The sequence below is a fragment of the Chiloscyllium plagiosum genome, chromosome 11 (genome assembly GCF_004010195.1).
Source record: "Chiloscyllium plagiosum isolate BGI_BamShark_2017 chromosome 11, ASM401019v2, whole genome shotgun sequence".
In the NCBI taxonomy this organism is placed as follows: Eukaryota; Metazoa; Chordata; class Chondrichthyes; order Orectolobiformes; family Hemiscylliidae; genus Chiloscyllium; species Chiloscyllium plagiosum.
The window spans coordinates 38,522,747-38,546,112 of record NC_057720.1 but is presented as its reverse complement, the minus strand read 5'-3'; the positions used below and the strand labels follow the sequence as shown (position 1 = coordinate 38,546,112).

General features: G+C 38.9%; 1 protein-coding gene across 9 annotated transcripts in view; it reads right to left on the bottom strand.

Annotated features, from left to right (window-relative positions):
- Positions 1–23,366, bottom strand: part of mast2 (microtubule associated serine/threonine kinase 2) — a 411,089-nt gene that overhangs the window by 175,210 nt on the left and 212,513 nt on the right. For 4 of the 9 annotated variants that reach the window (XM_043699133.1, XM_043699131.1, XM_043699132.1 and 1 more), the window contains one exon: positions 9,763–9,957. The exons of 3 other annotated variants lie outside the window; for them this stretch is intronic. In XM_043699133.1, coding sequence (XP_043555068.1) covers positions 9,763–9,957 — 195 coding nt within the window. Of the gene's footprint in view, positions 1–9,762; positions 9,958–22,298; positions 22,386–23,366 lie in introns of those variants that run through there. 2 more of the 9 variants (XM_043699137.1, XM_043699141.1) reach the window with 2 other exon arrangements.

The following is a 23,366-nucleotide window of genomic DNA, read 5'->3' as shown; positions in this document are numbered from 1 at the left end:
ATTACTATTATAGGACAAGCCAAACAGAGAACAGCCAGGGAATTCCTAGAGGCATGGCACTTATCCACAGATTCAATCAATAAGCACATCGATCTGGACCCAATATACCGACCATTGCAACGGACAGCTGGAACTGACAACCGGAAGCGGCAAATTCAAACCACTACAAATGCCGGAGGAAAGATCACAGAAGCGCTTCACAGGAGGCTCCCAAGCACTGAGGATGTCACCTAGACAGGGGATGAAACGTCTGCAACACAAATTCCCAGCTCGGCGAACAGAACCACAACAACGAGCACCCGAGCTACAAATCTTCTCACAAACTTTGAACACCTCCAATTTTGGTGTCATCTGCAAACTTACTAACTGTACCTCTTATGCTTGCATCCAAATCATTTATGTAAATGACAAAAAGTAGAGGACCCAGCACCGATCCTTGTGGCGCTCCACTAGTCACAGGCCTCCAGTCTGAAAAACAAGCCTCCACCACCACCCTGTCTTCGACCTTTGAGCCAGTTCAGTATCCAAATGGCTAGTTCTCCCTGTATTCCGTGAGATTTAACCTTGCTAATCAGTCTCCCATGGGGAACCTTGTCGAACACCTTACTGAAGTCCATATAGATCCTATCTACTGCTCTGCCCTCTTCAATCCTCTTTGTTACTTCCTCAAAAAACTCAATCAAGTTTGTGAGACATGATTTCCTACGCACAAAACCATGTTGACTATCCCTAATCAGTCCTGGCCTTTCCATATACACGTACATCCTGTCCCTCAGGATTCCCTCCAACAACTTGCCCACCACCGACATCAGGCTCACTAGTCTATAGTTACCTAGCTTGTCCTCACCAGCCTGCTTAAACAGTGGCACCATGTTAGCCAACCTCCAGTCTTCCAGCACCTCATCTGTGACTATCGATGATACAAATATCTCAGCAAGAGGCCCAGCAATCACTTCTCTAGCTTCCCACAGAGTTCTAGGATACACCTGATCAGGTCCTGGGAATTAATACCCTTTTTGCGTTTAAAGACATCCAGCACTTCCTCCACTGTAATATGGACATTTTGAAAGGTGCCACCATCTATTTCCCTACATTCTGTATCTTCCATATCCTTTTCCACAGTAAACACTGATGCAAAATACTAACACTGAAGTCCAACATCACCATTTATATAAAATATATATCAACATGAGCTTTATGAACCATGTTGCATTTCAGATTGCCCAATTTTCATTCAAATTCATTTCTGACTATGTATAAATTCTCCATGAGGGGGAGGTGATGATGTAGTGGTAATGTCACTGGCCTAGTACTCCAGGTTACTGTGAGGTCATGGGATGGAATCATGGTAAAGTCTGAATTAAATATAAAGAAAAATCTGGAATTAAAAGCCACTCTCATGGTGGTCACGTAACCATTACAACAAGAACCTACCTGGGTCACTAATGCCTTTTGTGAAAGGAAATCTAATTTCTTTACCTGATCTATGTGACTCCATACCCATAGCAATGTGGTTGACTCTAACTGCCCTCTGAATAAGACCTAACTAGCCATTCAGTTGCATCAAACAGCTGTAAAGCCGAAAGAACAGGACCACCCCAACTCTCTGGTTGGATATATACTTAGCACGAAGTAGGACATCTGGGGTGATCGGTTATCTCAGCTCCAGGCCATTTCTGCAGGAGAGGAGTTCCACAGAGTACTGTCCTCAACCCAAACTATCTCCAGCTCTTCATCAACGACCTTCACTCCATCATAAGGACAAAAATGGAATGTTCACTGATGATTGCATGTTTGTCCTCACTCAATTCTTTAAAGAGAGTCATAGACCTGTACAATATGGAAACAGGCCCTCTGTCTAACCTGTCCATGCCAACAAAATATTCAAAATAAATACATTTCTGTTTTTCTGGTTGCCAGTCAGTGACTAATGGTATGCCTCAGGGATTGTGTGGGGACCGCAATTATTCCCAATTTACATGAATGATTTGGAGTTGGGGACCAAGTGTAGTGTTTCAAAGTTTGCGGATGGCACTAAGATGAGCGTCAGAGCAAAATGCACAAAGGACTGTGAAACTTTGCTGAGGGACATAGTTTAAGTGAGTAGGCGAAGGTCTAGCGGATGGAATACAATATTAATAAATGTGAAGTCATCCTTTTTGGGAGAAATAACAGTAAAAAGCATTATTACTTAAATGGTTAAAAAGTTGCAGCATGCTTGCTGCTTTGCTAGGGGACCTGGGTCCTTGTGCACGAATCACAACTGTTGCAGGTGCAACAGTTAATTATGAAGACAGTTGGAATTTTGTCCTTCATTGCAAAAGGGATTGAGTTTAAAAGCAGAGAGATTATGTTGTAGCTGTATGGGGTGCAGGTGAGGCCACACCTGGAGTACTCTGTGCAGTTTTGGTCTCCTGACTTGAGAAAGGATGTACTGGCACTAAAGGGGGTGCAGAGGAGGTTCACTAGGTTGATTCTGGAGTTGAGAGGGTTGGCTTATGAGGAGAAAATGAGTAGACTTAGATTATATTCATTGGAATTTAGAAGAATGAGGGGGCATATTATAGAAACATAAAATTATGAAGAGAATTGATAAGGTAAAAGAGGGGAGGATGTTTTCACTGGCAGGTAAAACTAGAACAAGAGGGCATAGCCACAAAATTTGGGGAGCAGCTTTAGGACTGAATGGAGGAGGAACCCCTTCACCCATAGGGTTGTGAACATGTGGAATTCATGCCTAGTGAAGTTATTGAGGCTTCCTCAGTAAATGTTTTTAAAGCTAAGATACATTATCTTTTGAACAAGAAAGGAATTGAGAGTTATGGAGAGAGGGTGGGTAAGTGGAGTTGAGGCCACAAAAAGATCAGCCATGATCTTACTCAATGGCAGAGCAAGCTTGAAGGGTCGAAAGACCTATTCCTGCTCCTAGTTTCCAAGTTACTATGAGGATTCTATGTCTCTATCACTGCTAACTCTACTCACTGAAACCCATTCATAATTTTAAGAAATTCTATTATATAATCCCTCAATCTACTTTCCCCAAGGAACAAAAAATGTTAAAACAGCATTTGTGAGGATTGGTGCCATTAAATGATAATTTATTTTCAACATGAACTTGAAACACACTTCAAATATAATTTCCCAACAGTATTAAATCACTTGAATAATTTGTACTTATACAAAAAATACTGAGTTAATGTAATTATATTTACCCCAAATAGAAGTATTTTCCACATTCCTTGGAAAGAATCCAATAAACATTGGACAACATTTAGAAGGTATTCATACAGCTTTATTCAAAATTTGGGGAAATGTCTTATTACTAACTTCTAAGCTTTGAACTGCTAGAGATTCTAAAATAACTCTCAGGTTGTATTTTGAAAGATTGTCAAACTTCATGACTAATGCTATTATGGTAAGAGAAACATAGAACACAGAAATGAGATGAGACCATTCAGCCCTTCGAGTCTGCTCTGCCATTCAATGTAGTCATAGCTGATCACCCAAGTCAGTACCCCTTTCCCATTTTCACTGTATACAGTTTGATCGCTTTGGCCCCGAACAACTATATCTAACTCTCAGAACTATATCTAACTCTTTCTTGAAAACATTCAATGTTTTGGCCTCAAATGCTATCTGTGGCAGAGAGTTCTACAGCCTCGTCATTCTCTGGGTAATAAGTTTCCATCAGTGAGCAAATAACATTTAAATATTTCACCTATGTTCAATCCTGTCATCCTCATTTTTATGTCTTCCTTTTGAATCAATGAACACAAGAATAAGGAAAAAGTAGGACACGGATTCATTCAACTAGATCATGGCTGTTCTAAATTTAACCTCAATTCTACATTGCTGCATATCCCAAATTTAAGTTGAACTCTGCTATTCTCCTTTATGCCCTAGTTCCCATTTTCTATTATCTGCAATTTTCAATGTTATGATATTTAGCATATCAGTCCCATCCTGCCCCCTTGAATCTATCTTTATTTGAGATGGGAGCAGCTTTAATATAAAAAGATTAATTGACTGTGAACTAGTTGAAAAAGTCAGCTTTTTAGGCAATAATATCTGAAATTTGAAAGGAGTGAACGGATACATAATAATGTCACAGATCCTGCAAAATACATCCAAATTTGGTTGCAGAATTAACCATGTGTTATGCTAGGTTTTAAACTTCCTAACATTTCCTGGGTAATAATGTACATTGCATATGTCTGATCTAAGTTTCCCTGAGATCAGGGTCATAGATATTTGTACAGGATTCCAGGCAGCAGAAAATTACTCATTGGAAGTTTAAACCTCCTGGAAAATTCCTTCTGCTAAGTCCTAACCTGCATATTCCCCTAACGTGTATGCCCTTGATAACTTTCATCAGAACTGAAAAATCATCAATGTAAAGAAATACCTATTTTCCTCTCTTCACAGATTCTTCCTGATATAAGTATTTTAATTTTATTTTATTTTATTTTAATTCCAGAATTCTGAATCTGCAGCATTTTGCTTTCGATCTTTATTCCACATTACCTCTGGGTCACTGTGACAAACTTCTGAATCCGAGCCTGTATTATAATCTGCATGGTAAATTTAAGCAAGAACTCACTGCCATAGTTCCCCAAACCTGCTCACATCAAAAACAGCAGATTTAGCACACTGGCAAGTGTCCTTCTCTTCTTTTACTCAGCTTATATCAAGTTGGTAGATGTCTTTATGGATTTTAAAGTGTCAGGTGGTTAGCAGTAAAACAGCAATATTGGCTGTTATTTGCCAAAACCTTACTAAGACATATCTGTTTAAGGAACATTCATAGTTGTATCTGGCAGAACAGGCAAGTTCATTCTACGTGCCACCAGTATAACATACAAACCTGATCTCATTTTGATTGGCAAGTACTGGTAGTTAATAATAGTGCGGTGATGGACAGCTACCAGCTGGATGCTGACATCAATTACAGCTAATGTTAGTGTTTATGTTGCTAAGTGATGTAAATACCTGTTGAGTAACAGATTCTGTACCAAGACCCACGGGTCATAACACTACAGTACTTCTGAAGTTGGAGTGTGTCAAATCTACCTCTAGAAAGGTGTTGCACTTTCAGATAGGATCACTTCAGCAATAATTATACTGAATTAATATTTGATTATTATTTGTTTACTGCTGAATGTAGTCAATAAAAGTACAAACAGAGTTAATTAGTGGTTCATATTATGACCAACAACTGGAAGCAGCTTCAAACCATTGTTATGATTACAGATCGGGTCTAGCCCTGCTAAATTGTCCTGGCTCAATTTACTCCTCTTATAAAATTCATAAGACACTGGGTTTGCTCATTACACACTCTAATTCCTGTTTCACCTTTGATCACAGAAGGTTTCAAACATACCAGTGGATTTCGCTGGGGGTCACCTGGACGTAGTCAAGGTCCTGAAATATGGAGGAAGTCAAAAGACAACACCTCACCAGGCAATTTCCAACTGCACCAGAGGGTGGCTTATTCTATTTTGCTTTGTAGGTTCCAACATGTGTCTATTTCTGTTGCAAAATGAGATGTTGATTGGAAGCATTCATAGGATTCTGAGAAAATAGCCAGTCTGCTGATTATGTTTTAAATGGTGGCTTTGTATTTGACATCTCAAGTAGTATCTCAGGTAAGAAATTGTCAGAATCATTTGTCTGATAAAGGAAGCTGCGGTTGGGATTGTTTAAAGTAACCTGACAGCTATGACACTGTCTATCAGCACATGCACCACCCAAATCTCAAGTTACTTCCCAAGCTGTGGTTTAAATTGAGGATGATGACAGAGTTTTAGTATCAACTGCAAGTCAGCAGGTACAGCTCCAAACTCGGAAAAAAATTTAAGGAGGTCACACTATTCTAACTCAGCCCATTAGTTTTGATGGGAATGACTACAATCCAGCTTAAAAATTTAGAATTCTGTCCCTTAAGAGCAACTAAGTAAGTAAACTCATTCCAGCAAATGTTCAAATAATCAATTCAAATTTGCTTACTCCACATTGGGGAAATTGGGGAAAGAGCACCATCAATTTTTTTGTGTTTCTTTGTAAACTGCTTATCCACATGTTGGATAGGGTCCAGAAGACTAACAGGCAAAATGTCATTTTGAAAAACGCATTCTCATGTATATGCATTTTAATTGTAAAGTAAACAAAAACACATAACACAAACCCTTTGCTTTACCTGAACAATATGAAAGCAAAGGCCTTCAGTAACATAAGAAATTTTATACTGCATGACATTTGGGTCATGTTACAAGTAATTCATGGTATATATCATACAAAAACTTCAACGATGCCTGGAGTCATCACTATGTCACAGTTTACACAAGGTAGGTCAGAGGAATACTGATTAAAAAAAGGAATACCTAATTCCTAGCTCATGTGAACACAGAAAAAAGCAAGCACAGTAAGTATTAAATTTTGCCAATTAGAATCACAAGATAGTTATAACCATTTGGCCTGCTGCATCAATACTGACTCCCCATAAGGAGCTATTTACCTTGCACCATTCACCTGCCTCCACTCCATAGTCCTCCACATTCTTCTTTTTCAGATAATAATTCAAATGCCTTTTGTATGCCTCGTTTGAACCTTTCTCCATGCATTCCAGATCTTAACCACTCATTGCGTGAAAAAGGTTTTTCTCATGTCACCACTGGTGCTTTGTCAATTATGGAACTGTTTCTTCCCCCTATCTAGTCTGTCCGGATCACTCATGATTTTGAAAATCTTTATCAACATATGTAATACATAAGATTGTCTCACTCTCAAAATATCAGTTTGAAAAGCATATTCTCAATTCTTTTGATTGCAAAGTAAGCAAATAGCACATAACAGACTGTATGCGTTGTCCGACAATATGAAAGCAAAGGCCTTGAAATTTATAATGCAAGGAATTTGGGTTATATTACAAGCAATTTGCACTTGCTACCGTATAAAAGCTACTGGCTGAGGTTACAGTAAGGACCCTCCTTCTCAACGTCTCCCCTCATCTTAGCATGGTGACCTTCAGGTTAAACCACCATCAGTCGTCTCTCTCTCTCTCTCTCTCTCTAAAATGAGCAAGCAGCCTATGGTCTGGTAGGACTATGGCGACTTTACCTTTATAAAAACTTCATTGATGCCATGGTTTCACCATGTACGCAGGGTACTCCTGATAAAACAGTCCCAACTACTTTCTAAATTATCGACATAGCTGAAGTTCCTCATTCCATGAATCATTCCTATGAAACTTATTTGCACTCGCGTGAATGCCTTCACATCCTTCCTGAATTATGGTACTCAGAACAAGACACAATACTTCAGTCAAGGCTGAACCACTACTTCAAACGTGCCAACACTGTGTCTTAAGAGTACAAAAACAAAGCCCCTACTGATAATGGAGTATATGGCTTCCAAGGCATTAACTGCTCTCAAGCTTTCTTGCCCTTCAAATGGTTTATGCACATATGCTCAGTTCCATGTCTTAAGAACTGTACCCTTTACATCGCATTTTCTCTGTGTTCATTCCATCAAAATGCATCATTTCACATAGTTCTGCATTAAATTCCACTTGCCTTGTCTTTTAAAGTTCTACACTATTCTTCTCACAGTTCACAATACAAAGTTTTCTGACATCTCTAAATTACAGCATTATGCCCTTTACAGGAAGTCTATATTATTATTGCACATTAGGAGAAGCAAAGTTCTAACTGATCACTGGGGAATTTACCGCAAACCTTCTGCTAATACAAAAACATCCACTGCCCACCTCCTCTGCTTTCATCACTCAGTCAGTTTGCTATTTATGTTACTATTCCTCCGATGTTCCATGAGCTCTAACTTCGTCCAAAATCCATTGTGCAGCACTTCAACTGCCTTTGGGAAATCCATGTATGCTGCATCAGAAGTATTTACCTCATCAACCCTCGCCATTCCCTCAAACAACTCAAGGAAATTAGTTAAATCCAATCTGCCTCAAGAAATGTGTGCTGGGCTTCCTTGTTGTCTCAGCCCCATCCCGTTCTCATTATTAAACTGCAGCAGCCAACTGCCTGAATTCAAAGTGACTATTTTTTCCACAATAAACAAATAAACAATAGAACCAATATCATAGGTCAAATTATTAAATATTATCCTATTTCACAGTGATACTGTAGAACAAAAAGCAAGTTGTACTGACCAATTGCTGTTGTGAGATGCTTGGTGACAAAGGCTTCAAACTTGCTACCAATCTCATTGTCTATACAGCAGCAGTGCTACCAACACTCACGGATAAGTCAGAGATGTGGACAATGGACAGCAGACACCTCAAATGTCTACAGAAATATCACCTGTAAAGTCCCCACAAAATTCTGAAAATTCCAAGAGGGATAAAAAAAGATTCTTTGTATTTCATTTCTGAAGATTACATGACTTAAATATTGTCCCAATTTTCACTGCTCGCATTGTCTAAATGTTTTCATTCATGAACAATACTTCTGCTTTTCTTTCCATTGGTGCAGCCTCAGTATAACCAACATCATTGGGTTTTGTGCAAGCTCTAAAGCTCGTTTGTTTTTAGAACTCCAAAGATATATCTCAGTAAAAGACAGATATATTCTGCTGCTTCATTTAATTTCCAAATGAGCATGAGCAAAGTGAAAGGCAGCAACCCGACAGTTCTCAACACACTTACCCAGGTTTCAGCACTGTCTCTTCAGTTTCAGTTAATCAACGGTGCGCATCCAGCAACTGCTTCCCATGCACATACAGCAGACAGCATGCACATAACTGAGGGCCAGGAATTAAAATAATCCAGGCTTCACACTGTCAAATTTGGATAGTTTACTGCTCACTTTTACTTCAGCCCATTTCCCTCGCTATGGTATGTTCACAACCAGTGAATTTGCAAATAAAGAAACTAAGATTCCCAGAGATGCAGTAGAACTGGAGTATAAAGTATTGAGAAAACAACTGGTTGCATATTTGACCAGTGACCTCAAAATTCAGGATCATATTTAAGTGCTAACTACTTACAATTACCCACTAACAATACACTGGTGCAAAGTTCAAAACAACACCAGCAAGTATCGGGGTATAAGTATCATAGTTTTTGAACCAAGTCACTTAAAGTCATAGAGATGTACAGCACGGAAACAGACCCTTCAGTCCAACTCGTCCATGCCGACCAGATATCCTAACCTAATCCAGTCCCATTTGCCGGCACTTGGCCCATATTCCTCTAAACCCTTCCTATTCATGTACCCATCCAGTTGCCTTTTAAATGATGTAATTGTGGAAGCATACACTACTTCCTCTGGCAGCTCATTCCTTCCATGCACCACCCTCTGCTTGAAAAGGTTGACCCTTAGGTCCTTTCAAATCTTACCCCTCTCACTCTAAACTTATGCCCTCTAGTTCTGGACTGCCCCACTTCAGGGAAAAGACCTTGTCTATTTACCCTATCCATGCCCCTCATGATTTTATAAACCTCTATAAGGTCACCCCTCAGCCTCTGGCACTCAAGGGAAAACAGCCCCAGCCTATTTGGCCTCTCCCTATAGCTCGAACCCTCCAACCCTGGTAACATTCTTTTAAATCTTTTCTGCAACAAATGTAAAAGTAGCCAAATTAAGCAGTAAATTATTTCTATGTTATTAATTATTGAACAGATAAAAAAAGCAGTATTAAAGGGACATTAATTGCAGGCCAAGAACAAACTTCTTCACTGCACCAAATACAAGCCACACTCATGATCCTTTAATGCCCATCATGCCACTTTCTTACCTCCATTGGAAACGATTGTAATAGGCTTGACAGCAGGGACTGCAGGCCCTGTACAGGTTTGAAAAGATACCCAAAGCAGCACAATGCTGAGAAAGAGTGGCATCTGGATTGCTGGGAACAGTGAGGAAATTTGGGTTGCTGGCTGAAGGTGGTGATGAGATTTCTTCTGAAAGGCGGTTTTCAGAGGGCCAGATTCTAACAAAGTACAGTAGTACAAACAAGAATCAACATTTTGGCAATATTAGAATGAAATCTGTTTTTAAAAAATGTTCTGATATTTTGACAAATTCTATCATTTAAGCTGGTATTATCAAAGACAAAGTGAAAATCCAATTTTAATCATGCTCCAAATTCAAGACTAGTGCCATCTTGGAACCCCATAAATGAAAGAAATTTTGAATTAGAAAGTTTTTTGTGATAGAATTGAAGGCTTTAGAATTTTAGGAGTACATACCACAAATGTCTGCACAATTTTTTTTTGCTTTATATAGACCTTTAAATCTTCTCCTCCACAGCATTTAAACTGAATTCTTCAGAAAACAAATACTCCATGAGAGTGTGGTACAAAAGATATTGGACTAATTTCAGTAGAGAGCACTCATAACACATGCCAATTTAATAAAGAGGTCAAATTTACTCAAGTTTCTATTGTGATTCAGTAATCAATAAACTTGAACACATGAGCAAAAATATCTGCGTACTTTCTTTTTCATCTTAACAGCAAATATAGAAAAATGTGCAAGTATAACTGAGGCTTAATGGGAGTGTGTGTAATTGATCACAGCAACGGTGTTCATTATTGGTTCCTATTTAGGAATCAAAATGCTAACCTAAAAGATTTGGGAAAGCAATCAGGAGAACTGGAAGTATCAAAAAGGAAAGAAATCAGGCCCAGTTGCAGCCCTATCGTCGGTACATCTTGGGAGATCTTGCTTGAGCCTAGCAGTGGTGAGATAAACTGTGTAAATGTTTACTAATATAGTCCTCCTTTGTCTCAAGTTTTAAAAAAAAGACTACCCAGAGTAACCGTTTGGCACTTAAAATTTTATGAAATAATCATAAATTAATATAATAATAATAAAGCTCACTATCAGATGAAGAAACATTGCCTAGTGTTTTGTGCTCCATGATGTAATCAACACAGGATTATGTGTCTAATCTGGAACAAGTAACAGTAATGAGCTGCAATACTGATTCTACTTTAATGGGTTCAGTAAAGGTCAAGAGAAGATTTCACAGAAGGATATTTTTAAAATTCTGAAGTGCACTGATAGATTGAGTAGGGACCTCGAATAAGAATCAATAATAAAGGGTCAATTTAAATTGTAAAAAGGCAAGAAAGAGTTAGGAGAAATTTCTTAATGTACAGAAGTTTCACAGCCATGAGATGGGTGAGGCAGAAACCACTGCATCTTTTTTTTGGAAAAAGAACATAAACATCTGAAACAGAGGTAGACACAGAGATATGGAAAGTCAACAAATAGCAAACATCATGGTCTAAATCACCTCTTCTACTGGGACATACTATGATTCTAACTGGCAGCAGAATTAACTACAAATAATGCTACCTCAAAAATTGTAACAGAAAGTTATTACCAAAAAACTAGTGTTTCCCTGGGTAATGTGTAATCTGCAAATTTAGAAAAGGAAAGTATAAGAAATATTTTCCAGATTAAATAATTCAAACATTAGTTTGTTCAACAAACAAGGCCACAAAAATTTCTATAATTTTGAAGATACTTTGTTCCCTCAGCCAGGTGCACAATGGAGACGTTGAATACCAGACTTGTAAAGTTGAAAATCAGCTGTACTCAAATTCATGCAAGTACTATCATAACCAGCTGAGAATGCAGATAGTGTCAATAAATTGCATGACAGATCTGTATACTTAAAGGAACTTGATGTTGTCCACCTGTTGAGCTCCTGGAGTCAATTTAGTGTTTTGTAAGTACTGAGTAAGGTTGCACAAGTGTTACCAGAAAGTTTGGGACAGGGTTCTACTGCAATAATATGTGCAGGAAAGAAGAATTTGGACAAAGAAGGAAGACATATATTAAAAAATCTTAAAAGTAAATATTACCTGATAAGTGATGTGTTAATATCACATTTCACTTCAACTTCCCAGAATGGAAAGTATTAGAAGATTGCATTCTGTGAAGTACTTAAAAAGGAAGAAATATTTTTTAAAAAGTCTTTTTAGCTGCACACAGTGAGTATTCGGAGTTCACAGTTGTAATCCAAATAGGAGGTGAATAACATCAGAAGAATAACCAATCTATACAATCTCAAATATAAAGAGTCTCTAATTGAAAGAATAATTTTCATTCGTGTGATTGGAGCACTTTTAAAAAATGTCTGTGAGGACAAAAAACAAGGAGGGAAGACACAACTTGTGTTACCTATGATCCTAAAGCAACAGGCTAAGCAGTTATGTGAATATATAACACACAGATAAATAATGGTGCAGAGTTCAATGGAAGTGGGTTGATTTTAAAAAAAGCATGTTCCTGGATTTCAGGTACTGTACTGCAAAACGTGGCACTTAGCAGCTCATTTACACTTAGACCGCCTGCTGCATTTTCACACAAATTCACAATTTAATTAATTTAGTTTGTGGAAAAACTGAAAATCGACAGAAATTATCAAGGACAGTGTAAAGCAAAACTATTTTGCTTCATATCTTCAAACATATCAGAGGAATCTCAAATGTTCAGCACCATTCGTGACACCTCAGACACTGAAGCAATCCATGTCAAATGCAACAAAACCTGACCAATAGTCAATTTTGGGCTGAAAAGTACCAAGTACTATTCATGCCACACAAATGCAAGGCAATTAGAAATGCCAGGCAATGAGATAATATAACAATCCTCTTGTCATTCCATTGCCGACATCGAAACCCCTACTATCAACATCCTGGTGGTAACTACCTGTATTAAGCAGAAGCTTAACTTAACTAGCCATAGCGTTGGAAAGGGTGCAAAGGAGATTTACTGGACGTTGCCTAGTATGGAGGGAAGGTCTTATGAGGAAAGGCTGAGGGACATGAGGCTGTTTTCATTAGAAAGAAGGAGGTTAGGAGGTGACTTAATAGAGACATACAAGTTGATCAGAGGATTAGATAGGGTGAACAGTGAGAGCCTTTCACCTCAGATAGTGATGGCTACCATGAGGGGACGGAGCTTTAAACTGAGGGTGATACATATAGGACAGATGTCAGAAGTAGGTTCTTCACTCAGAGAGTAGTAAGGGCATGGAACACCCTGCCTGCAACAGTAGTAGACTCTCCAACTTTAAATGGTCATTGGATAAACATATCGATGATAATATAAAAGTGTAAGTTAGATGTGCTTCAGATTGGTTTCACAGGTCGGCGCAACATCGAGGGCCGAAGGGCCTGTACTGCGCTGTAATGTTCTATATGAATACAGTAGCTACAAGAGCAGGTCAGTGGCAAGGAATCCTGTAGCAAGTAACTCATGTCCTGACTCTCCAATGTCCATCGACCATTTACAAGGTACAAATCAAGAGCGTGATGGAATATTTCTCACTTGCTTGGCTCTGATAATACATAAGAAGTTTGACATCATCCAGGACAAAGCAACCTGCTTGCGTGGCACCACATCGACAAAACATCCACTTCCTCCCACCAACGATATTCAATAGCAGCAGTGTGTACCAGCTACAAGATACACTGCAGAAATTTACCCAAACTCCTTAGACAGTACCTTCCAAATCCATGGTCACTCCCATCTAGAAGGAAAAGGGCAGCAGATACATAGGAACACAACCACCTGCAAGTTCCCGTTCAAGTCATTCACAATCTTGAACTGGAAATATGTCATTGTTCCTTCCATGTGAAGATCCTGGAATTACCTCCCTAACAACATTGTGGGTCCATCTATAGCACATGGACTGCAATGGTTCAAAAAGGCAGCTTACCACCACCTTCTCAAAGGCAACAAGGTTTGGGCAATAAATGTTGGCCCAGCACATTTCATATACATATATAAATTTATTCACTGCTTTAAAAAGCCCAGGAAACAGCCCTCAAAGATAGCTGCTTTGATCATGTGACTGAACTGAACTGGACATTTCTCAGAAGTCAACGGTAACCAGCATGATGAGACAGGAGTACTAAACTATTATTTTATAAGCTGCCATGGAGATGATAGTCTCGAGAAAAAATAAACTTACAGTGGAATTGCAAGTTAGATCTACATATAAGAAGATGCATTAACAACTTTCCACTTAACCTGGAATGGCCCAGAGACAGTTGGCTGGCTGCAATGCAAGCCGAGTTCTCCAAGGGGGCCTGGTCAGAGCTCAACTGCCTTTCTAATTATACAATTTTCAAATAGCAAGCATTTCAGAGGCCAATACTGTGCCATTTCATGTCCATTGACAAAATCAACACCACTAACTCTAAACTACAAAGAAAAAGCCTCCAGTCTGTTAAAAAGTGATCAGATCTCAGTTAGTCAAAACAGTAAAACAGACGTCACAGTTGAATAAAAGCTTCCTTAGAACGCTTTAAGGAGATTTTACAGAGAAGAAACTGGCTCCAATCCTCAATTAACCCACTACCAGAAAGGAATTCCAGACTACAGTCTTCAATGTTGGACTTCTGGAATCCAAAAAGCAAGAACATTGATCAATTGTTTTGTATTTAAGTTGTTATTAGTTGAATAACCTCTTTATACATTTCAATTCTATAATTTCCTGTATGCTGCTTGGTTTTCTTAGGTTGTGTGATAACCCGCCCCATCCCAGTGTCTAAAAGTGTGTGAATTAAACCCTAATCTTAATTTAACTTTAGCATTGACAGTACATAAAACCCCCAATGTATTTTTTTTTAAAAAGGCAAAATTAAATAACAATTTGCTTACAGATAGCTGGTACAAAATAGGGAGAGATTTTATTTTGAAATTCACAATCTATCCATAACAAAATAAATAGCAAAAATTACTAAATGGTATTCTTCAACAGAACATGGACAATTCAAGTTTGGGGAATGCTGTACTATATTTACAGCACAATAAATCATCTGTTTTTACTTTAGCAGTAGGTTAAGATGGACATAATGTTTTCAAATACCAGACAAGTAATTAATCAGACCTCAAGAGGCAATGACTGACTTGAAAATGAAAATTGGTGTTGGTATCAGGGAAGGGGACTATCCAAAATTTTCTTACATCACTTTGGAAATAGTGCATTAAAGTTTGACTCCCATCCCATTTATAAAGATGAACATTGAATTCATAACTGATTAAACTACATGGATTTAGGCATACAACAGATTTTAGCACCACACTACACAGTAGCTAATTATATTTAACAATATCTAAATCCATGTATGGTTTCCCTCTTGCCTCTTCAAAACCTATCCTATGTCATCAAATTCCTTTTGTATGTACTTTCCTCTGAAATAGGTTTTGTTTTAGAGGAGAAATGTTACAGTCATCGTCCTGTTATTTTCACTATTACTCATTTCTAAGCCTCACTGACTCATATAGTTGATGCCTACCAATTTATTAAATGACTGTTTTTGAAAGATGACTGCAACCGTTAGTACTGGACTCTCAAAGGACTTTTTAAAAATCCTGATGTTGCAACTGAATGAAGCTGATCCGATGACTGCCAGTAAGCACAAACCAGGTGACAGATGATCAGCAACTCAGTTGACACCACTCCCAATTTGTTCTTTCATTTAAGTTACTTGTCTATTTGTATCACTGCAGTTAAATTTCACTCTCTGAATTCCAAGCTTTCAGTAATTTCTGAAATTCACAAATCATTATGTTTTTTTTTAAAGTGCTTACTTTTATCAGTACTCTGCATTACACCTTAAGGGGAAAATTTTGTCAAACTTTACTAATATGATAATTACAATAGTGCAATAGATTCCCCAAACTAAAAGAAACAAATCCACTACATAGCACATTAACTACCATCAGTCATCATTAACAAGTGTAAAACATTTTGTGTGGCATGACAATTAACCAACCAGCAGTGGAATGTTTTGAATAAGAGAAAGGTGATCAATTTGGTCCTTCAGTTTGATGAAATAAACACAAGGCTGCTATGGATGCCAACTGATAGGAAAAAAAAATTATTTTCTGGCACACAACATAGACTCAGAGATGTACAGCATGGAGCAGATCCTTCGATCCAACTTGTCCATGCTGACCAGATACCCCAACCCAATCTAGTCCCACCTGACAGCACCCGACCCATATCCCTCCAAACCCTATCTATTCATATATCCATCCAGATGCCTTTTAAATGTTCCAATTGTACTAGCCTCCACCACATCCTCTGGCAGCTCATTCCATACACATACCACCCTTTGTGTGAAAAAGTTGTCCTTTGGTCTCTTTTTATATCTTTTCCCTCTCACCTTAAATCTATGCCCTTTAGTTCTGGACTCCCTCACCCCATGGAAAAGATTTTGTCTATTTATCTTATCCATTCCCCTCATGATTTTATAAACCTCCATAAGGTCACCCCTCAGCCTCCGACACTCCAGGGAAAACAGCCTGTTCAGCCTCTCCCTATAGCTCAAATCCTCCAAACCTGGCAACATGCTTGTAAATTTTTCTGAACCCTTTCGAGTTTCACAACATTCTTCTGATAGGAAGGAGACCAGAATTGCACGCAATATTCCAACAGTGGCCTAACCAACACCCTGTACAGCTGCAACATGACCTTCCAACTCCTGTACTCAATACACCGACCAATAAAGGAAAGCATACCAAACACCTTCTTCACTATCTTATCTACCTGCAACTCCACTTTCAAGGAGCTATGAACCTGCACTCCAAGGTCTCTTTGTTCAGCAACACTCCCTAGGACCTTACCATTAAGTGTATAAGACCTGCTACAACTTGCTTTCCCAAAATGCAGCACCTTACATTTATCTAAATCACAACATCCTTCCAATACATGTTCACACAGTTTTCTTAATGCATTGTTTGTTTCTACAGTTTTCACACAATGAATAGTTTGGGGCTGAAATGGTTTTAAAGTCAACTTTTAATATTGCAAAAATTATATCAAGTGGTCAAGACAGTGGTGTAATATTAAAGACCCATCAAAATAGTCTTCGTGTACTTTGAAAATTGGCCTTAATTTATTTAAAGACTTAGAACTAAATCAATTCCAAGACCCCAGTACCTTGCATCAGAGAAAACCTCATTCAGAAATTGTGGGCCATTCTAGAAATGTTATTAATGCAGTAAAACAAAAGACTTAGCCACTCAGAGAAATGAAAGACTAGAATAAATACCAGGGTAAATAGGATATTATTCCAAATTAGTAGACAAGATGTTAATATGACATAATGAGGAATGTCTAAATCATTTTTGATCCCCATCACTACTACAAAAAAGCCTGCACCACTGAAAACATGGCATGCATACATACCTAAGGGCAGAGAAAAATACATAAATGTATGAAAAAGTACAATGATATGGGTGGCAATCAGGAAGATGACCTGAAGATTCATCCAAAAGTTGGTCTTTGAGTAGCTTTTCTTAAGAACATGGTTAATTGTAACAAATACTGGAGAGAAAAATTAAGGATAGAGCACTTCTGTGACAGTCACAAAGCACACAAGGCATTACTTTGAATAGCATTATTTTCATGCAACATAGCATGGTCAAAATTTCATCAAAGAGAAAGATCTGAAGAGTTTGAACATCATAAGAATGAAGAGTTTGGAAACTTTCAAATTGAACGGATAGAAAAGTTTAATAAATACCAATAGAGTCACCATTTACACCATAAGCCCTGGCCTAAGAACAGTTAAACTCCTTTGTCTGTCCAACTGTTCTTCTCTCTCGTGAGGTTCTATCCCTACCTATCGTTTACTCACTAGTTCCTACCTCACCCTGAATTCTGCAATATAACCTGACAGTTTTCTAGCAGCCATCAGTTCTGAGGAACAGTCACTTGACCTGAAACATTAACTCTAATTTCTCTCCAAAGATGCTGCCAGACCTGCTGAGCTTTTCCAGCAATTTCTGTTTTTGTTGTAGATTCAAAAATCACATGACACCAGGTTACAGTACAACAGGCTTATCTGAAATCATAAATGTTTCAAATAAACCTGTTGGACTATATCTGGCGTCCTGTGACTTCTGATCTTGTCCATCCCAGTCCAACACTAGCACCTCTACATCTTTGTTATATATCAACCAGTTTTGCCATTTGGTTCTAAGTATGAGTTTTACGTTATAATGAACAAACAATTCTGATTTCGTTAAAGAAGCCTGGTGAAAGTCTCTTTAATTCTGTATAGCAATACAAAAATGAAACATTTAGATATTCTGGTGATTGAATCAGAGTATTTATACTAATGGAACACTGAAGGAATAGCAATGTATTTCCAAATTATGATGCTGAGTGGCTTAGAGGGGTGTGATCCGATGGTTCTGCTGCCCTTTCCTTCCACATGGAAGTGGTCATGGGTTTGGAAGATGCTAAAGAATCTTTGGTGAATTTCTGCAGTGCATCTTGTAGATAGTACACACTGCTGCTACTGAGCATCAGTGGTGGAGGGAGTAGACTCTTGCAGATGTGGTACCAATCAATTGGCTTTGTCCTAGATGGTGTCAAGCTTCTTAAGTGTTGTAGATTTGTAGATTATATTACAGTGTGGAAACAGGCCCTTCGGCCCAACAAGTCCACACCGACCCGCCGAAGCGAAACCCACCCATACTCCTACATTTACCCCTTACCTAACACTACGGGCAATTTAGTATGGCCAATTCACTTGGCCCTGCACATCTTTGGACTGTGGGAGGAAACCAGAGCACCCGGAGGAAACCCACGCAGACACGGGGAGAACGTGCAAACTCCACACAGTCAGTCGCCTGAGGCGGGAATTGAACCCGGGTCTCTGGCGCTGTGAGGCAGCAGTGCTAACCACGGTTGATGGTGCTACACTCATCCAGACAAGTGGGGAGTACTCCAACACACTCCTGACTTGTACCTTGCAGATAATAGACACTGTTGGGGAGTCAGGAGGTAAGTTACTCACTGTAGTATTCCTAGTCTCTAACCTGCACTTGTAGCTACCATATTTATATGACAAGTTCAGTAAAGTTTCTGGTCAATAATAACCTCCTAGGATGAAGGCAGTAGGACACTTAGTCACGGCAATGCCACTGAATGTCATGGGGTGCTGGTTAGATTGTTTTTCCTTTGGAACTGGTCATTGTCTGCGATTTGTGTTGCACGAGTGTTCCTTGACACTTTTCAGCCCAAGTCTGGCCGATGTTGCATTTGGATATAAACTGCTTCAGTATTTGATAAGTTGTGAATGGTGTCACACATTGTGCAATCATTGGCCAATATTCTCACTGCTGACCTTATCATAGAGTAATGGTCAATGATAAAGCAGCTGAAGATGCTTGGGCATAGGACACTACCCTAAAGAACTCCTAAGAACAAATGATTAAATGCAACTTTGATGACCAGGGCTGTCACTCCCATCTCACCTCTGAAATTCAACACTTTTGCCCATGTTTGAACCAAGCCTATAATGAGTTGAGCTGCCCTGGTGGAACCCAAACTGTGTGTCAGTGAGCCGCTTATTGCTGAGCAGGTGCTGCTTGATAGCATTATTGATGACACCTTCCATTACTTTACTGATGATCGAGAGTAGATTAAGGGGTGGTAATTGGTCAGATTGGATTTCTCCTGTTATTTGTTTACAGCACATACCTGAGCAGGTTTCCACATTGTCAGAGAGGTGCCAATGTTGTAGCTATACTGGAATACCATGGCTAAGGGGATGGCAAGTTCTGAAGCACAAGTGTTCAGTGCTTTGGATGAAATGGTGTCAGGGCCAATAGCCTTTGCAGTATCTAGTCCCTCCAACCATTTCCTGACATTGCATGGAGTGAATCAAATTGGCTGAAGACTGGCATCTGTGATGCTGGAGTTCTCTAGAGGAAGCCAGGTTGGATCATCGCTGAGCACCACCACCATTCAAAACTGGATGTGTCAGGAATGCAGAGCTTAGATCAGATCCGTTGGTTGTGGCTCATTTAGCTCTGTCTATCACTTACTGCTTATGCTGTTTGACATGCAAGTAGTTCTGTTTGGTAGCTTTACCAGATTGACATCTTAATGTTAGATATGCCTGGTGCTGTTCCTGGCATGCCTCCTGCACTCTGGATTGAATAGGGGGAGATTTCCTGGCTTGATGGTAATGATTAGGTGAGAGATATGCTGGGTGAGATATGTAGGTGAGACCTTGTCTCCACAAGGACTGAGCAGTTGTCACTACAATTCACACCATTTTGGACAGATGCAGCAGTTGATTCATAAGGACAAGGTAATGTTCCTCCCTCTTGTTGTTCTCACACCACCTGCCGCAGACCCAATCTAGCAGCTGTGTTCTATAGGACCTGAACAGCTCGATCAGTAGTGCTGCTGCTGAGCAACTCTGGATTGAATAAGGGGAGATTTCCTGGCTTGATGGTAATGATTAGGTGAGAGATATGCTGGGCCAGGAGGTTGTAAATTGTATTCAAGTACAATTCAGCTGCTGATGGCCCACAGCAATCATGGATTCCCAGTCGGTTTGCTGGATCAAAATCTATCCCATTTAGCATGGTGTTAGAGCCGCACAACAAAATCTAAGGAATCACCAACGTGTAGGTGAGACTTTGCCTCCACAAGGACTGAGTAGTTGTCACTACAATTGACACCCTCTTGGACAGATGCAGCAGGTGATTCGTAAGGACAAGGTAATGTTTCTCCCTCTTGTTGTTCTCTCACCACCTGCCGCAGACCCAATCTAGCAGCTGTGTTCTATAGGACCTGAACAGCTCGATCAGTAGTGCTGCTGCTGAGCTACTCTTGGTGGTTGACAGTGAAATCTCTCACCCAGAGGACATTCTGTGCCCTTGCTACCTTCAGTGTTTCTTCCAAATGCTGTTAACATGAAGGAGTACTGTTTCATCAGCCAAGGAAGGATAGTTTATGGTAATCAGCAAGAGGTTTCCTGGACTGCGTTTGACTTGATGCCATGAGACTTCACTGTGCCACCAACTCAGGCACCTATAATATTCTAATAGGACTAGACAGGGTGTTTGCAAGGAGGATGTTCTCAAAGTTCTCAGGGAGTCCAGAAACAGGGGTCAAAGTTATGGGGTAGGCCATTTAAGACTGAAAAAGGGGAAAATGTCTTCACCTAGAGAGAGATGAGTGTGTTGAAGTCTCTGTCACAGGAAGTTTTGAGGCCAAACATTACATGTTTTCAAGGAGGAGTTAGATATAGCTTTTAGGACTGAAGGGACCAAAGGGTATGGGGAGTAATGGGACATGGCACTGAATTAGATGATCAGCCCTTATCATATTGACTGCCAGAGCAAGCTCAAAGGGCCAAATAGCCTACTCTGCCTCCCAATTTCTATGTTTCTATGTTACTGGAAATGCCTCGATGGTAATCAGTACCTTGACCAAAGCTGAACATGTTCTCAAATTGGTCAACTTTTAACACATTAACAGTCACGTGAAATCACTTTCACTTCGGTGAGCATTAAAAAGGGAGAAGTACACAGAGAACATGTTATTTGCTTATCTTTTTGCATTATCATGTGATTTTCTTCCATGAATAACATTATGTTTAACTCTGATAAAAGCAAGCTTCCCTTAACACTGAAGTCATTACATGTAGATTTTGATCCCTGACATTTACATAAAATTTCTGTTCTTCTTAAATTACAGCGAACAACCATTATTTCCAATTGAATTCGTTGAGTTTACAAAACAGAATGAAGTGGAGAATAAAACACACCTGATGTAATTATTCTGTCAGAGTACAAGAGAAGCTTTAAGGAATAGCAGTGTCAATAATAGTGCTTGCAATTTGACCTACAATTGCTGCTGAGACAAGCCATTTACCTTTGCTATCAGCAGCACTTTCTGACAGAGACATCTCAGTGCCTTCAGCTGAGAGGCAGTGATAACAGATGTAGCAAAGTCAAAAATGATCAAACCCTCATGTCTTAAAAGTCCAGTAATGTTCCTGTTTTTCAAAATTTCTTTCTTAGACCATATTAAAGGACATTATTCCCCAAAATCAGTTGTTTAATGATAATTTAAATTGAATTATTGGATTAATTTTGAAACGTACAAACTGAATTCTTGCCAAAATCTAACTCCTTCAAATTGAATGAATAATTTCATCAATAGCAGAGTTTATGCTAACCTGCTTTTCAAAACCTCAAACAGATATTAGGTTTTTACATTGTTTTACATTTAGAAATGGATGGCCCATTCAGTACCCTTACAGACCAGAATTTTAATCCAATATTTAGACCAATAATACTTGCTCAAGATTGTAGAATTTAAAAGAATAATTCAATTTATACTCAGTTTACAAAGTTACTATTCAAGCTGGGTGAAAATCAAGTTGATAACATACAAAAATATGTCTAAACTCTACTTGACACAATATAAAATATTGCAAACACTATCTAAAAAAGGTCAAGAGAGTGTTAAATTTACAGAGTTCTTACTGAATCCGCAAGCGTGGGGCCCCAGGCCTTTCTCGCCTCTTCTTCATTGCTGGATTATCTGATACCTTCGCAGCAAGAGAAACTAGGCTATACCAATCATACCATCATAAGACTGACATCACTCAGGAAATACTGGCAGCTGTGTTTTGTGCAATAGGGTCTGTCAGTGTAGTTAGTTCAACCCTTGCAATAAATTAGCATATATAACTAACCATCAAAGCCATATTTTCCATGTCTGGAAATGTTCAACTTTTAAGAGATTCCCAGACAAACTAGAATCTCATTTCTGCCAATCCTAAGCATTCTATTACACTAACAGCAAATAAACAAGACCCAATCTCACTAATACCTTCAATTCACACAGAGGATCTACCAGTCTACTCACCCACAACTCCAGCTAAAATTAGAAAGCAGCAGCCGGTTGAACAGCAGTACAAGTTGAGTTTTAAACAGACCAATCCAGTCTGTTGTCTAAATAGACAGCGGACTTTGGGGTGAAAAAAAATTCAGAATCTTACTAACAGTCAAGAATGAGGAGGAGTAAATAAAAGTGTCAAGCAGCCAATCATTGTCCTAGTTCTGTTTTCATTCTTGATTCTCTGCCCAAAGGGTTCACAACGAGCTAATTATTTTCAACAGATTGCGTCTGTAAAGCAAAATTTAACAGTATTAAACAGTTGCTTAAATCTGCTGTTTTCTTCAATATCCATTTTCAAAATAAATTTGCAGGTAAAGGCAAGCATGGGACATCAAATTACTCCACTCTTGCTTTGAAAATTGGCTATTTTAAACCAATGATAGTTTTAAAGTATGAAATAAAATACTAAGGAATAATTAACCACACCTACACTTTTAGACAAAGAACCTACTTCAGTTGCTTCAAACAATTTCCAGACACACATGAATAAAGTAAACAAAAATCCAGAGGAATCTATTTTGCTCCTCATAACAATGGGAGGTCCAAAATAAAAGCAAAGCTCTGAAAAGGAGTCATATTCAAATCAAAATATTAAATCTGTTTTTTCTCTCCACTGATGTGCCAGACATGCTGAGTACTTCCAGCATTTT